The sequence below is a fragment of the Pseudoliparis swirei genome, chromosome 17, assembly GCF_029220125.1.
Source record: "Pseudoliparis swirei isolate HS2019 ecotype Mariana Trench chromosome 17, NWPU_hadal_v1, whole genome shotgun sequence".
In the NCBI taxonomy this organism is placed as follows: domain Eukaryota; kingdom Metazoa; phylum Chordata; class Actinopteri; order Perciformes; family Liparidae; genus Pseudoliparis; species Pseudoliparis swirei.
Window position 1 is genome coordinate 10,629,467 of NC_079404.1, and position 18,547 is coordinate 10,648,013.

At 43.6% G+C, this 18,547-nt stretch overlaps 1 protein-coding gene across 2 annotated transcripts in view; it reads right to left on the bottom strand.

Annotated features, from left to right (window-relative positions):
- Positions 1-18,547, bottom strand: part of mcu (mitochondrial calcium uniporter) — a 51,826-nt gene that overhangs the window by 12,064 nt on the left and 21,215 nt on the right. For both annotated transcript variants that reach the window (XM_056436027.1, XM_056436028.1), the window contains exon 2: positions 15,755-15,868. In XM_056436027.1, the coding sequence (XP_056292002.1) occupies positions 15,755-15,868 (114 nt within the window). The remainder of the gene's footprint in view (positions 1-15,754; positions 15,869-18,547) is intronic.

An 18,547-nucleotide genomic window follows, 5' to 3' on the forward strand; every position in this document is an offset into this window, starting at 1 on the left:
CAATACACAATTGTGTTGCTTTAGTAGCAGCCCAGGCGGTCCTTCCCTGCTCTCAGCGTAACGCAGTAACACATACATGAGGTATGATATCGATCCGCAGTTAAGATCAACGCTGCTCATACAGTACGGCCGGAACAATCTCACAAAGACGGGCCAGGTTTGAGTGGGAAAGAACCTCCACACATCCACACTGCATCAACCCGAGGGAGGGAATCCAACTCCGAGAGTGAAACTGCTGCAGCTCTTCCTACTATCAATATCTCCCCCATGTGTGAACGCGTCGCTTTGCTGTGGTGGAGTCGAGCAACATAATGAAATTCCTGCCTTTGCTTCACTAGTAGAAATTATCTATGCAGAGCAATGTGGAAGATTTATCCGGTCCCTCCTCCGGTAAGCAGAGACGCTTTGAGTGTGGAATGAAATTAGTGCCTGAAGATAAACTGGATTGTTTTAGTGGTTCTGGGACAAACTGTGTGATGTCATAAATGATCATGTTACAATGTTCATAGTGTATTGCCAACCTTTTTAGTCAGACAATTAGCCATGTTAGACTAACTCTAGTACCCCTTCACTTACCACGTGTCCTTTGGAACAGATCTTTAACTGGATGTTACATTAATACATTCGATATCTTGTAAGCTTATAATCGCGTTTTCATACATCCATTACTTTGTAGTAACTATTTTAATAGTTTATTCAGTACTTTAAGCTTTAAGCTGGTTTAGACCTCTGTTTGTATTGTTTACTTGCTCTCATAGCACCACATCACTTATGTTCAGGTGTTACAGATGACTCAATATATGGAAAAATACGTTATTTCAATCAAATAATAATTGTGTTTTTTTATTATTTTAAATGTATTAAATCTTTCTTCAATTCAATTAAAATTTCAATTAGATTTTTGAAATATCACAAATCAAAAACTTGCCTCAGAGGGCTTCAGAGAGCTGTCCAACATGTGACATGCTCTGTCCTTGAACCCTCAGCCCTGATAATGATAGCTCTGTTGTTGCGGCTGGATCCGAACACAAAATGACACAGCAGTTTAAAGACCTCTTCTTCCTCACAACACATCCGTTTATCTCCAAACACACCAAAGGGCAAATCCGGCTGCCGAGCTTGGCATGCAGCGTGGCCGTGTGGGGGAGTGTTACAGACACCAGTGATGAGGAATATTGTCGTTGACATAATTCCCATTTCATGGTGCCCTTCAGGGGGAGAGGAAACCTCCGCCATTTATCTACACAATGGCTGCATCCTTCTATGTGGTAATGTGCTGTCCTGGGCCACGCCTACGGGCCAGATAACGGCTAGTCATTCAGGGAATCCTTCCCATTATAGGCATCACTGCACGGATGTATCTAAATCATCTTTTAATGCTTAAAATCTTCTCTTTTTCCCCCCAATTCCTTTCACTGGTGAAAGTCATAACGTCAGGATGGATTTACAATCAAAAGGACCTGGGATCAATTTCCCATCATCGCAGTCGTTTGATAAAGGCAAGTGTCAAGGAGACCATCATGCTACTATGACGGAGCGGGGAAAGGACTATGTTCAAGTTGGGGTCAGTGGGGGGTTATTGTATGTATAATGATAATAGAAACTGGAATAGATGAATATGAATACAGTCTAGAATGACAGGACAGACAGGAGCCAGGGAGTGAACGCAGTTTACAGCACGTCACCAATAATAAGCTGTGAAAACACATTTCTTCTCAGCTAAGGATTAGTTGATGTTGATTGTTAAAAGTATGCGAATGTATTTTAAGAACTATTGGAAATATGCCATGTCTACTGTCTCAGCTGTTGGGAGGAATGTGTGTGGACAACGCTCTCATTCATGAAGTGAGTGATGTTTTTTTTTTTTGCATATGGGTTTCTATCTTTATTTATCTTTTAAAGCATATTAGGAGACTGGTGGTTGTTTCCATTAAAATAATGATTTTGTGTGATGTGCAGTATTTCCAAATTGATCCCTGCCAAGACACAAAGGATTATTTGTTGAATAACATAAAATTGTGAACATGTCCATGATAAACGGTGATTAGATGATTAAAAAAAGTCTAGTTTCTGTTGACTGATGCACTGATTGATGGACTACTGGCCTGAATTCCCTCACACTGAGGGAAAAATGTAATAAACAATGTGCTGTCTCACATCTTCTACGGTATACATCATATATAACAGTCATAAATTGGCAGTGCAGGCTGTCCAGCGTTCTGCCACATGCCACCTCTTCCCCGTCCCCTGCTCCGGAGGTGAGGTCCTGCCCACTCGGCTCCTTGCAGCCCACACTTCCCCACAGTGGGGTTTACAAGTCGAAAAGCACAGCTGCATTCAAAGGCGCACACAATTCCCTGCACGCACACACCCACACTCTCCGTACACTCAGAAATACAGACAACAGCACATACACACCGGGATGAGCAGGCACTCAGCAGTGGAGGTACAGAAGAAAGTGTGACAGTAATCTCTCAGTCATTTCTTCCGCCTCAGCGCCGCCGAGCTTATGTAACAAATGAAACAGAATCGGCCTTTTCTGTTGCCTGTGTTCCTCGTCTCGTAAAAGCCATTAACGGATATGAAATCTGCAGTCACATCCTTCAACGGCGGGGTATTAAGTAATCTCCGCTCACACGTCGGGGGGGAACCGGTGACAAAGCACAGCGATACAACAAGCCTGTACCAATCTGACCGCCCCACTGCAATGCAGAGGTGATCGTGAAAGCAATTTCAAACATCAAAGCCCCACACCAGTTCCAGCAAGACATCAATACATTCAGATGTATCTTTTATTCCATTTCAATACATTCAGACCGCCAGACAAGCTTTAATTAATTAATACCAGCTCATAGCGTGCTTAATCCGTGGGATAACATTTCAGCTGTGAATGAATCCGTCACTTGACACGTGCGCTACTTCAGCCCATGTGGACCCTCAGTCACACCCCCACCACTAAACCCCTCCCAGGGACCAACAACACTGGAGCCAGATGCATTATTAAACAGCAGTGCAGTCGTTCGCGACAGCGCTCGGCCGTTGTGCTTCCCAGCTCTGCTCCTCGCAAGACTCCATCTGGCTGAGGGAGTCGGTCTGGGATTTTCTGACTTCCTCGGGTCACTTTTGAGACCAAAGCAGTGCAGAATCTCAAAACGGTGTTTGCATGCATAATGCGTACACATAAATATTGTATGTGTGTGCATGTGGTCAGTCTGCAGACCCCCTTTGATTGCTCATTCAGCAGATGGCACTGGCTGCTCGTGTCGGTGTAAATTGCACTACAGGTCACGCGACACTCAGGCCCTCATCTATTGTGTCGCAGACAAGATGAAGGAACGCCTCCTTGCTCTCCTTGTCGCCAGTGTGCTGCACTTTGCCATTGTCTGCTGGGGGAGCAGCATCGGAGCCGGTGACACCAGCCGTCTTAACAAACTGGTTAGGAAGGCTGGCTCCATCATCGGCTGCCAGCTGGAGCACCTGGAACAGGTGGTGGAGAGGAGGTCGTTGAAGAAACTGGTGTCCATATTGGACAACCCGGACCACCCTCTCCACCACCTCCTACAGGGACAGAGGAGTACTTTCTCCAGACGTCTCCTCACGCTCCGCTGCCACAAGGAGAGATACAGGAGAACATTCCTGCCGACGGCTATGAGGCTCTACAACAGTTCACCTCTTGCCAGATCACCCTAACCCTTCTTATATTTTGTGTTTTGTTTTTTTTATTCTTGTGTGTTGCTGCTACTGACTCGACAAATTTCCCCTTGGGGATTAATAAAGTATATATCTATCTATCTATCTATCTTTTTGCCGACCTCCCACTCGCTTTATCAGATCTTCCCTTTGAACGCGATCGAGGCCCCTCGCGAACATGCCTCGAAGGAAGGCATGCAAATCCAGACACCACTCTGCATACTTACTCACTGGCCGTTGGCCTCAACAACCCTAAGCCTCTAGAGTGTGAAAAGGTTCCTGCAGCTCCACACCAGTCACTGCTGCCGACTGCTGAATAAGCACTATTCACCTCTTATCCTCCTCGCTCTCTTTCTTTCTCCTCCGACCCCTGCTAGTGTCCTTGCTATCAACCTATACTCTCCACCGTTATCGCTATTCTCTTGGGAATCACAACTCTGTGTGCTAAGCTACATTTTTCCCCATTGTTTTTGGTTGCCGTTATCGTCGTAAATGCTGCAGCACTTGTTTTATATTGAGGGATATATTATAGCGCCCCTTTGTGCTCGCTAACGCAGCACAGTGGTCCTGTGCGACCACTTCAGGCCACAGAGAAATGCCGATATTCTGCAGAGCTTTATAAAAATGTTTGGCCAATGGAATAGTCTTTCAAATTGCCATAATATCTAGGTGTGAGATAAAAAACGGTCCATTAAAGAGGGACAAAGCACAACTTTTCAAAGGAGTAATGTGGCAAAAACCTTCTCCTCCAGGTATTAAGCTCAAGAGTTCAGAGCAGATGCATTAGTACTAGGTCATCACCGATGCATCTCTCATCTGGGGTGCTGAAGGGTGAAAGATGCTCCACTTCTCCCTGCTGCTTCATCTCTTGCCATGCTTTTCGGGGGAAAGAGCCACACACACAACTACAAACACACACAAACATAAACTTTCTGCCTTAATCTAATCTTTTTAAATGTATATAATTATTCTGTTTGCAAAACAAGTTTCAACATCTTGCTGTTGAGGTCACAAAAACACACTTTAACTTTATTTCCCAGGTTATTCCAGGTATACAGAAAATCTATTGGCAAGCAGTTTGATAATGGATTGATAGTCATGTATAATGGGTTGTGGGACTTTGTTCAAAGAAAACAAGCACTTAAAATATGTCTCCATTACAAAGTGTACATAATCAGTATTTAGCATTTCATGAATGATAATTCCCAGGCAAGTTCTTGAATTACAAAAAGTGTCTATTTCTTTGATTCTTAGCAGATTCATCCCCGGAGTGACAATATCACACTGAATCTAAATGTACGTGTATCATGATGGTGTGTACAGAATATCCTGAGTTAGGACAAAAAAATGTGATGCACATTACAGCAAGTGGGCCTGAGGGGCTTTTAAGTACCTATATAATACGGGTAGATAAAAATCAAGCATTCTGATTGGTTGAGAGTGAGTCACGAGGTGTACTTTATTCGTCCATAATGTCCGACAGCTATTTACGTTTATCTGAGCGTTCCATATCAGTGCGCACTCAAAATAACAATAACGGTAGATTTTACACGACCGTTAGTTGTCGGTTCAAGCTCGACAGTTACAAATATGTTTCTGTGAAATTTGATATTTTGGGGGAAATGACTTTAGATGAGTGGTTAGTCGAAGAGGAAACTTCAGGTTGACGTCATGAGAGAGAAGAAAGAAAGTGAGACCTATGAAATGTTGCACAATGAAAAAAACACTGTCAGCCAAACGAAGTGAGCAATGAACTGCTTCACCAACTGGTGAAGAGAAACCAGTAGACCTGAAAACCAGAACCAGAGACGATATGAATGAAATACTGTAGACCTGAAGACCAGAACCAGAGACGATATGAATGAAATACTGTAGACCTGAAGACCAGAACCAGAGAAGGTATGAATTAAATACTGTAGACCTGAAGACCAGAACCAGAGAAGGTATGAATGAAATACTGCGGGATGATTTATATGGCACTGTCTGCAATGTAAAGGGAGACCACTAGGGGATCAGCAGTTACGGCTGAACGTTGAGTCGGTGCTGGTGTTTGATGAAGCGCGTTCACCTCCGTGAACAAAGTTGGAAACATATTCACAGATTCTGACTATTGTCTCTCGGCTACTGAAATGCGATACACAACATTTGGTGGCGACAACTATTTTGTGCTGAAAGGCAGCTTACTATTTCCTGATATATATTCATAACGTCGCACGCAACCGTATTATAAAAGCAATAAGGGACTCGAGGCAGTACTTTGGCGTCAATAATGTCCTTTTCAAGGTTTTTTTTACAACACCCTTGAAGCGGACATTATTGACGCCAAAGTACTGCCTTGAGTAACTTATTGCTTAATTACAACCTCCATGAGCTGTGCATTGCAGCCACTGATGCAGCTCAATCTGTTGACTGGAGAGATGTAGGGGGGAAACTAAATCTACTGTGAACGGCACTCCAAAATATGAAAACATGAAAACCTCTGTTAAAGAGAAAATAGTCTCTGAACTGTAATCAACAAATGTATCCATAATAAAAAGAACTACTGTCAACAGAAGAAAATCTACATTTCTATACGACATCCTTACCGTACTCCTTCATAAAAAGGTGTTGAGAGTACTAAGAAGGAGAATCAACAGTGTTCACCTTTCAGTTAATCTCAATAGGGACTGGCTGGTTAATTAGATGTCAGCTGAGACTAAACATATGGCTCAAAGGTGAAGATGTCAAATTAACATTTCAAGGCAGCCAGGTCGCTATTAATCTCGATCTGGTTGTGCTAGTCCTTCCTGTTATTCGAAGTTTTGCAGTGAGCGATGAGATGAAGTGAGATTTTCTGGATCAGTGGCGACGCTGCTTTCCCCTGCAGGCACTGAAACAACTCACACCGTCCGGCTACAGGACAGATGGAGGCGAAGGGAAAAATGTAATTGCGCAATTATTTTATTTGTAGAAATGTTGGTTCATATAAAGACCGCCATCCCCTCCCTGCACACTGACAACCAGAAGAGGATTTGGGGAAGTTGTAATCATTTTACAGCTGCTACCATAAATGGTCAAAAATCAGCTAGGAGTGCAGCGTTACCAATATTCCCATGGTGCAGAGATAACCCTGTGAGAGCCTGTGCGGTGATATTCAGGCCACTGTGATTTCCTTGTGGAGCTGGTATTTATGGAGCGGGGCCTGGGAATGCTCCACTTGAGGAACTTTGACCGTGCTCTCCCGATGTCTGCGCCGCTGTCCAACTATCTGCAGCATTAGCGATCTGATCTCTTCAGTAAACGCTCCGTGGAGAGGACAAGCGCGTCTGTACTAAGCTGAATCCACAGAATTAAAACTGGACACAGACTTGACCAGGCACTGCCGAAGGGAGGCTGCGGCACATCGACTGGCCTCGACAGAGCTCTCTTTGCTGGAACAAAAGCTACATTGATTTCAGTCTTTTCTCACGACAATAAGGATTTTAAAGTTTGGAGCACACAAAGTAGTGAACACGACTGACACAAATGAGAAAGTACATATGTCAGGATGGATTTTTCGCCCAGTATATATGAATGACTGGTCCCAACCTTTGCTTCCACTGAGCCCCTTTCCTGCTCTGCTCAGCTTGGAGAAACTGTCCACCACCATTGGCTCAAGTCTGCAGCTGCTCCCTTGACCTGCACTGGGCACTGCTTCTGTGGTGGTCAGAATACAACTGAACCAGTGGCTGCTAGTTTGCAAATGGAGTAGCGTAGGAGTGTTTCCCATTTAGAGCCAAGGTTGCAGCGGTAAATCCATATTTTAAGATCTGTGTCACACAGAAGTAGTAAAATGTATTCATAGCACCTGGCTTACAGAGAAGAATATAGAGTATCTCATCTTTACTTCAACTCCAAATACTTGCAAGTTGATACAAGATGATACAACTGCCTAGACCACAGCCATATTTGTTACACAATCCCATCGGTATGGACTTGACTGTAAATAATGCTGATTACTGGTGGAAGACTGTTCAGAATATAATTTTCATAGGATTCTCCAGAGTAGTTTTTCACGTCTCAAAGTGGTCCTGGATCAGTATCTAGGAGCCACAACAGACACAGTCCCCTGAGCTGTGTCTAATTAAGTCGGCTGATATTAATGCCGGATCACAACGCATGGCTGATGACGACGTTCAAGATCGCTCCCATCCACGCTCATCTCGCCTCTAGCTCTTCCTCTCATCTCTGCCCTTTCATGTCCCCTAAATGACATCATGACCTTAACTTGAAGTGTGCTCCTCAGCCTCCCCAATGCTCTGAATACACAGTCACTGTATCCTTCTGTCCTTTGAGCTTCCATTCAGAATATCTTAATCCTCATCACCAGAATGATGTCCGCTGCGCCGCCGTTCCTCCTCGAAAAACCTCCAATGTGATTTCATTTTGCCGTCTCTCCCGAGGGCCCGACCCTCCACTGGCATTGTTCCTGCCCGTTTCCCCTCTCGACCCCTCACTGCAGGAGTCAGTCGATCTGGGAATGAGCTCAGGCAAGGGCACCGAAATATCCCATCACGGTGCCTCCCACAACGAGATAATTGTTATAATAATAAGAATGTTAAGTGAGCCTCAAAGGGCTGCTGTTAGGACAGATTATTAGAGGTTGAACCGCTACATCACTGTGTTTCTGGAACGTAGAAAACCCTTTTGATGTCAGCCCAATACACCTTTAAACCCAGACGCTTAAAAAAAAAAGATAATTTCTTCAGTATTTGCTGATATGAATTTCATTTGGGGGGTTATTTCATCTTATATTGCAGGTAATAAGATGTCACGCAATTTAAAATTGCAGCTGCAAATGTCATCTTGTCTCATCAACTTCTCAAATTCAAAAGCCCAAGGTCTTTCTGGAGAGTCATCTTGCAGCTTTTCAGCAGTGTCCAAACACGCGCACACATACACACCAACACACACACACACACACACACACACTCTTGTCACAGTGTGATTAAAGCATCAATGCGGGGAAAATAAGACTCCCATAAATACCATAAATATCATATTCTAACGATGTTATTCTACTTCTGAGACTACTTACGATTTACTTTATTGTACTATATAGGGTTGTAGATACAGATTCAAGATTCAAGATGTTTTATTTGTCACATACACACACAGGGTGTGCAGTGAAATGAAAGTGGCAATGCTCAGCAGGAATGTGCAAGGGCAACAAGTACACACTATTTACAATAAAAAACAACACAATATTTACAGTAAGTGTGTGTGTGTGTGTGTGTGTGTGTGTGCCTAAGAGGGGCAGTTATGTGGGTCTATGTGGGGGTCCTGGTGAGGTCGGAGTTCACAATCCTGATGGCCTGAGGAAAGAAACTCCGTCTCAGTCTCTCTGTTCTTGCAGCGTGACTACGGAGGCGCCTGCCTGACCGCAGCAGCTGAAACAGTCTGTTGTTGGGGTGGTGAGGATCCTTCATGATCCTGCCGGCTCTGGTTCTGCACCTCCTGGTGTACAAGTCCTGCAGGGTGGGGAGTGTAGTTCCAATAGTGCGCTCAGCCGAACGCACTACTCTCTGCAGAGCCTTCCTGTCCTGAGCGGAGCAGTTGCCAAACCAGGCTGTGATGCTTCCTGTCAGGACGCTCTCTACAGCTCCAGAGTAGAAGGACTGAAGGATCCTCTGGGAAACTTTAAATTTCCTCAGCTGCCTGAGGTGGTAGAGGCGCTGCCTTGCCTTTCTCACCAGAGTGTCTGTGTTTGTTGACCATGTCAGATCCTCGGTGATGTGGACTCCCAGGTATTTATACCCGCTCACCCTCTCCACAGTAGTCCCGTTACAACCTGGTCATTAGGTGCTAAACTGAATGCTCTACTTTGTTTTCCTTGGATATCTATGACGTCTCAATAGAGATGGAGAAATCCATGAAAACAAGTCGGCCCAGTTTTTCAGGAATACCCGGTTGTTCTTTTAAGATTATCATAAACTTTTACACAATAATGATGACTCGCCGAGCAAAATCAATGAAACTTTAAGGTGTGAACACTAATGGGTTTGCTCAAACAGATAACCGAGGAAAATGTCTGAAAGGAAATCTGCTTTCATCTTGAAATACTTTATGTGGATTTTGTGATCAAGTCCAGATCCGACAATTGTCATAAACGACTGTTGAAACCAACTTTTTTCATAAAAGAGTGTAGTGATCAAAATTAAAAGTTGTAACCATAACGTCTTCATGTCTGTGCTCTGAAACTTCTTCAGTGGGGATTATTTCATTTGGGATCCACAGAACACTTCTGTCACCTTGCAGACCCTCAGACTGAAAAAATAAACAGAAATAAGAATCTCAATAAATCGTCTTTTCATGCAATTTCTTGTGTGGAATATCTGTGAAAGACACCAACAAAGACACACACGAATAGATCAATAATATTATTAGATGCAGTGTTGGTATCTCAGCCTTGCAGGAAGTTATAATCCTCACAGAGGCTCCCGGTATCTGTGTGTCCTGATGGTATAATCAATTTGATTTGAAGTATTTATTCCTGCACTTCTTTCACACAGCATTGCCACACTGACAAAGAGCAGTTTGGATACATTAAGACTGGACTGAGCTTTTAGTTTCATCTCCTATCTAATGGCAACAAATCTGATAACAGGCAATTGTTATGACTCATTTCACGTTGCATTGCCACTCAAAACCAATCATTATTATAATAATTATTTTAGCAACATCCCATTTAAGTGTCGAGTTAATCAAAGCGGAGCAACTCTGCAAGTGGATTTTAGAATTGTAAACCAATGACACTAACTAAAGAAAACAGTCCTGCCCCTGTGGGAGAGTCAAGGTTGTACAGAACAATCAGACGAGGCTTCAGCACAAGCAGCTTCGATTGTGAGCCGTTGGGATAAGTTGGACACAGCTTGACATGTGGGCTCTATATTCAAGTCAAGCCTGAGGAAACAAGTCAAAATCTGGGGTTTTCAAAGTCTGAAAGACGCTTCCCCCTGTGCTGAGTATGAATGGATGGATGAGGAAGATGAGAAGAGTTTTGATATTCCAGGAATATACGAACAAAGTAGATTGGACATTGATGATACTCGGGGAGGTTCTGCTGGTGAGTTCTCGCAAGCCCTTGAAAATCCGGAGGAGAAGGTCTAAATCTCGCGTCAGGCCGAACACATATCCGCAGCAGATCTCCAAGGTGAACAGCCTCTGGCGTGTTAGATTAAGGCTGGTAAGAGATTTATGGAGAAAAATAAGTATGATATTCACACACTATATCTAAAGAAAACGGGATCTCATCTATGTATCAATATGTGAAAGAAGGAGTACGTTTTTCACTCAAATTGCACTCCGTATCTTCCACTCACGTTTCTCACTCCAATCCACTTGAGTGAGATGAAACCTCTGGTTCATTTGGTCTAACTGAATGAAAGCTGGCAACCGGCATGGTAGTGCATGACCCTATAAAAGCAGAATGATTGTTTACAGTGGATGTATGAACCGCATGCACAACCGGAGCAAAACCTTTATTGCCTTTCCTCTCAGTCTCCTTGCTGATATAATACAACAACAACAACAACACAATTCAGGTTTTAAAATGAGCGCTGATGGAAAAATAATTTGTGACAGCATTCAAATTAGACTCACTGGGTGATGAGCAAGTTTGGACTAGCAATTCCAAAGTGTATAGCCGATCAGAGTAAAGGAATGGCGTGGCACAAACTCTTGAGTTGATGCCGAAAAAAAGAGAAACACACACAAAGAAAGAGAAATGCACTCCAAAAAGAGTTGAAGGGGACTCGGGGAGTTGAATGCATCATTTTAACAGAGCAACATGGCTCTCTTCATAACACACCTGCGGATGAATTTCTTTCCTGCCACCAGGAGAAACATTACACGACTGGGCTGATGCTTTCTCAGGGGGAAAAGAGCGCTTCCGCTGACACGGACAGGCTTGGTGAAGACATGAGGCAGGGAACAGGTTCAAAGTGCCCGTCAAGTGGGACTGGCTCTAGAGACACCTCCCCACGCCCAACCCTTCTGCTGAGTCCACAGTCGCACAACGAGCGACACCGCCGTCGGCTATTTTCATTGGAAGCCCGTGGCATGAAGCCACAGACTGACACCCAACGCTTATCGCTGGGCGGCTCATGTGACGCCCAACAAATCAAAGTAGAGCTAGTCTCAACTTCTTTCAGCAGTGAAGCGGCAACAAGTCATATGTTTTTGGTTTACCCTCTTCTGGTCCACTTTTTTTTTTTTTTTCAAACATTGATATTTAACAGCATCAACACTTCAACGGCGACCGGCCCACAATGCAGCTGCCCACGCTTGGCCCTTTTAATGCTCATGTTAACATTATGCTCCTCTTTTTTCATCCATCTCGCCTTCACTCCATCCACCAATGTACCATGCGATGTTTTCTTGCTATTACACATTGCGTAACATCAAGTGTATAAACTGGCAAGTTTCCAGTGAGGAACCAACAACTCGTGTCCTCATAGTTTAGACTTCTCCATTCATTCTTCGGTGTGACATTTGTCAACTTCTCCAAATTGCCTCTCCCATCTGTAGGAGCTGAGTCGCAGATGGGTCGAGAGGTCCATGCATGAAAAGTGTTGCTGAGAACGGCTGTGTGTGTGTGTGTGTGTGTGTGTGTGTGTGTGTGTGTGTGTGTGTGTGTGTGTGTGTGTGACCCATCAGGCCCTATGGGACGCTGCAGCTAAACTGATGGATGCCAAGAAGCAATAGTGAGGAGGAGGAGGGGGGGGGGGCAGAGGGGGTGCTGACTTAGCCAAGAAAAGCACAAGTGTCTGTACTGCAGCAATGCAAGAGGGGTAAGGAAGAGGAATGTCTATGAAATAGTAAATAGTGAAAAATGGGGAGAAAACAATGCAGGACACAAATGGCAGCCATGGTTAGAGACAATGTTTGCAAGACTTACAACTTTATGTCTCTTGATTTTCATTCCACTGCTGATCTACCCTCCTTCTACTGCAGTCATGACAGTGCCATTTTCCGCCCTACCTAGAGGCAACAAGTCCTGGCAAGGCAACCACTCCCTGCTGAACCTCCGGCGTCTCCTCCCTCCCCCAGTCCTCTGAACAAACAGCTGTCCCTCTGGAGGCCAGGAGGCAAGGACAGGGACACTCGGGACACTCAGGATTATCGTCCAGCTCCCTCGCAGCTTTGTTGTGTCACCCGTTGTGAACAAGGCCTTGCTAGGATAACCCACAGCTGATGTTTTGACTTCCCAGCAGCGGGAGTAATGAACACATTTCCTCTGTTCTTTTTCTCCGACCTTCCCCCCCCCAATGGCCTGCCGAGTGGCCTGCTGCAGTGAAAAGTAAACACAGAAGAGGAAAAGCGCTGCTCCTTTTTCACTGTGCAGCCGCCCCCACCGAGTGCAAATCTGTGCTCGCCTTCTCCATTTCATACAGCCCAATGACACTTAAAAACACATGCACCAACACAAACAAAGCACACTGAACATACACTAGCTCATCAATGCGAGCGCAGAAGGAAAAGGGGATGGGCTAATGCACTGCGATCCATAGTCGAAGGATTGCAAGCACTCAAGGAACAAAGATCCTGTTCTCATCATAACATTTTCATTCCGTGCAAGCTACTTGGTGATCCCGAGAGCATTAAATGGTGAAGATTATACACACTTAACCTTGAGCTGATCTTTTTTTAACATAATGCTCCTGCTTCATTGGATTCTAGCTGGACCGTACTCACAGAAATACCAAGTGCAAAGAGTTGTGGTCAGACCAAGCCAAGTTGGAGAAGTCATTTTGCCAGATCTTATGATCGGGTCGTCATGTTCTTTTGGACGGTCGCTGATGTGACACCTTGAGAACAGTGTTGTACTTAACCCTCAAGGAACATCATGTCGGAACCAGGTTAATTCACAAGTTACCATAATCAGAGTTATTTATTGCGCACACAAATCACAACAGAATAAAGTCAAAATTAGTTGACAATTATTTAAATATTTTAGGAATAAAAAGACAACTTGAGGTGACATTTGTCAACTGCTGTTGAGCATCAGTGTGTCGCTGATAGGGTGACTGAACACAGCATAAGGGTAGAGGGCTTGAGGAGGAGGTGTTGTTCTCCTAACGGTAGCACTGGCTTAGCACACTGGGGTTCAGACTCCTCAGTAGTTTGTGAAGGCAGAACTAGTGGGATTATGCAATGGCGACAAAGTCTCAAAAAAGCGGTCAAGCAGGGAAGTGACGGTGCTGGTTCTGACAGTTCAGAGTCAGACGGACCTTTCAACGCGAAGTGGCGCCATTTACAGCAAGAAAATGAAAAGCTGTTACTCAGTGAGTTTGTTACGGGCTGTCCCCGGGCCAGAGGAACCACGAAGGCCGTGTGGGCCAGGTGGTCTTTCATTGTTGCAGTGTAGTTACCTGCACTGGAGAGTGTTTCTTGAGATAATCTGCTTGGTACACAGTGGTGCATGGTTTGAAACGTTTAAAAACCACTGATCTAGTACTCTTTTTTTTTTTTACTATTGGATATTGTAATTTGAATTGTTGCAGATTAGCCACATCTGAAATACACTGCATGTGAAAAATACATATTTAAATCTAGATATTTGCAAAATCCAAAGATAAAAATATATATTGTACTGTTTAGGCGTAATGTAGACTCCAGGTGAGATCTACAATGAAAGGATGTGTCAATATTAATGTATTTTTGTTATTTCGCATCTGTTCTAAACCACACGAGCCTCCAGACTACTGACACGAGCGGTGTGGAAAACCACACATTCGAGTACTTTCAACAATGTGTTGCTCTGTCTCTGCAACGCAACACTGCAGAGAGACAAATCCAACGCTTGCTGGATTGCACCACCGTGTGATCCAACAACAGATGGCAATAGTCAATCAAATTTATATTCAATTTAAAAGCGCCATGCGTGCCAGGTAGTGGCTGGTGTATTAAACGTCTGCACAACTTATGTGTTTATGAGCAGATTTAGGAATAAAGAAAACCGGAAAAACTCCCTCATGTAGCACTAATCATTAGTTGCAATACGTTTTTGTGGTGTGCACACACATATATTATATTTCTATGTCTCTCACACACACACACACACACATACACACACGTTGAATGACCTGGTTTGCCTTCACAACGAAGCCACGTCACCGAAAATAGCTTGTTCTCATTTGTTACATTGACACATTTCATTTGCAAAACTTGTTGGCGTTTATAATACAAATACGAATTTGTCAAATTGTTGATTTGCAAGCAGTATTAAGGTTTGATGGCAAGCCGGCATCTGGCAACACACGCTGCTTTATGTCAACACTGAATCAAAGTAACAACGCCCCAGCGGAGAGGCCACTTTGAATAGTGGAATTTGTGCATACATTTGAATATATTTCGTCAAATAATGGCTTTATTAAAAGGCTGCCGTACCGCGACCTTGTCAACCTTCAAAGGAGTCTCGGCTAAATAGGTCTTGCATGCTAATCACTGGAAAAATAATAGAAGCAACAGATTAATTCTAGCCAAAACAGGGACACGTGGTGGAGGATCAATTGGATTTAGATGACAGGTGTTTTAGTCGTTGACATCAATCCAAAAACACACAAGGCTGCCAACAGACACCGTTTTTGCTGAATGTGGAATTTAGCACACAGTTTCGGTCTTTCAGCACTTAAAAAAGGTCACAGCGTAATAAAAGTATCCATCGCCACTGACTGTGTAGTTAGCAGCTTCTTAAGGCAGAATGACTGCCATTATACAATAGGACAATATTGATCAGACATTTAAAACAATCGGAGATGATGACACAACCCTATTCTGACTTTACAAATGACTTTAAAAACTGAGTGATGAAGGCTTTCGATAGTGCTGACGATGCTGGTTCTCTCAGCGTATTAAAAAGCTTTGGATTGACGCGCTGTCCACATCAATGAGCCAGACACACACATCCAACTTTTTCAAATCAATATGGATCTGTTCTAGACGCTGGAGGGTACAATAATCAATAATGTCAAAAAATTTAAATGACAAAGTATTTTCAGTTCCTTTACCACACATGGATGCAGACACACACACACACACTAACCTGTGGAGACAGGGCAGTGGGAGGCTGGGTGAAGAGTGTGGAGTGGGCTGCAGGCCGGAGGCCATGTGATCTCCTGACAGTCTGACAGGTGAAAGGAGCAGACAGTACCTCCTGCTGAAGAGCACAAGACACAAACAGTCAATATAAACAAGTTGGGGAGCATCACGGTAAACGCCACGTGGAAACAAAGTGTTTGGGATATTCACAATAAAGTAGAAAATAGCAAACCGTGTGCTATTTTCACAACGGTGCACCATCAGGACCCAGTATGTTACAATGAGCTAAAAAGAGGCTTAACATAATGGAGTGTGGAAGTGGTAGTTGTATGATCTATTCCCCACACAGGCCAGGGCAATGTCATCTCTGCAGCTATTTTTGTGTGGCTGGAGCTGTGCGTGCAACAGTCGCGCTGTCATGTGAAGCGTCTTGCGTACGCTGGGGGAGGCAGCTTCCGCTGCTGTGACCGTCAATCAGATGAAAGAGCTGACCAGCCTGCAGCTGCTCCTCAGACCATTAATACAACAGGACTAGCAGCAAGGTATTTATTCACTAAATATCCATTCGTAGGTTGATTGCAAGGGGACTTTTGTCATATGACGGGAAAAGCAAGCACAAAATACAGTTGCTTCGATGATTCTGGAGACGCGCATTTGTTTGGATGTGTGTGCGTGTGTGTGTGTGTGTTTTTGTGAGGGGGGCAGGGTGTCACGGTAAACTTAGAATGACTAAAATGATTCCACCTTCAAGTTAGTGTACACTATGTTCCCTGCCTCCCAGCTCTCCCTGAGGAAAGGTAAGATGGAGTAGCTCTCCCATCAGAAAACACAGAGAGCACCTTGACTACGCCCACTGAACAACAGCTAGGGCAGCTCATGAAACATTCATATTAGACCCATGCATTTGGGCTTGTTTTGCCTCTAGGGGGGGGTCGGACCACAGACACTTTCAGAAAACAAGCCAGGACCTTAACACTCCACGAACTTGCCCCCGGCTTTCTACGGTGAGCAATAACAACAACAAAAGGTCAGACGTGATTACATTTTCAAAACCATCCACCATCCCCAGTGCATTTAGGAGGTGACGCCTTCAACATATCAGAAAGTTAGTTACTTGATTTACTCATATGAAATCTGCAGGTGCTAAACAGTTTTTAAAATGTGTGAAAGACGGCAGGTGCAAACCAGAAAATGTGCAAATTTCTTTCTTTTCAGCTGTATTAAAATAACAGGTTTGCAAATAGTGTTTTTCACCACACCAGTTTTTCTGATTGTGCCAGAACTCAGGATTTCTTATCACTTTTTTCTCAAAAAGCTGAACTTTTCTCAATCATGTTTTGGAATAGTTTGACACTTTTTACTCGCCGAGAGTTAAATGTGAGGATAAACACCACTCATTATGACTGTACTTTGAATATGAAGCGACAGCCAGCGGCCGCTTAGCTTAGCACAAGGGCTGAGAACATGAGAAAATGGGTTCATAATATAAGCTATCCTTCCATCGAGGCCGAAGTCCTTCCCATCATGCATCGGCTCGAAGAGGCTTTGTAAACACAGGAAAGGTTGCGGCACTAACACACTGGATTCCAGCTGTGACGTGTACAGTTATCCACTCAGCCACCGTGCTCACGGTAAATGTAAGCCATGCGTTAATTAATCAATAGTAATCACTGAAACAGCCTGTAATAAGGAGGTCGGCACGAGGAGCCTCGGTTTAGCAGTAATTGTCTAATTACATATTTGCTGTGTGTCCTTTCCGCAAGCAGAGCTCCAACCTATATAAATAGATGTGGGATTAACACCGTTATAATGACTTTCAGTCTTAGTAAATAAAATATAATAAAAAGTAGATTATGTCCATTTAATTTTTTCTCTATTGGTAACAGTTATGAATATATCTTTACACAACAAACCATTTACATAAGGGTAAATTAGGTCTACAGTTTCTCTCACATTAATAGGCTATTGTCAGCATCCGGGCCTGTGAAGGTTCAGCACAGGTCAACCTCGGACATGAGCTTCCCTGCAGAGCTGCTGGGAGAACTAGCCCTGATGACACTTATTTTGTCTTTCAGCTTCGCAAATGAGCAGAGGTAACTCTTGAACTGTTGAGGACAGTTAATAAAAAGCACTCTCCATGGTTCGTTACCGTGCTTGATTGACATGGCCTGGAGCTTTTGAACAGAGTGTCTTCAGCATTAGATAGGATAATGGACCGTGGTTCTAAAACGGCATGATGCAGCAGAATTATTGCCTCCTCCTTATCTTTGCCAATTCAGACTTACAGCATCAACTCATAGGAGAGGCCTGGATTCAAAACTCAAGGGACTTGAAAAAGTGTCCATGGACTGCCAAGAGATTCTCCTCTGGTCTGCTATACTGTAGAGGAGCAACTATATTTCATTAAATTGTTGACGATGTAATGTGGGAATTTACTGAGGCGAGTTCTCTGCCAAACAACCAAACAGACTCATTTTCATTCTGGCAGCAAATTCAAGATGCGGCAATACATTTACCAAAATAATAAGGCTGAATGGGTCAATATGCTACTATTTGAAAAACACTGCAGGTTTACTTATTGTGAAATAACTGTGAGGCTAAGGTGTTTTAAAAAATACAGCACAACATCAAATTCTGTGTTTATTTTTGCACAACCACATGCTAAGTATAACAAAGATATTCAAATAGAATTCAGTAATACGTAAAAGATTTTTTTTTTTTAAGATATCACAATAATGTAATATCATTCATGCGAGACCACAAAAGTGTCCACAGACTGGTAAACACAGAACAAATG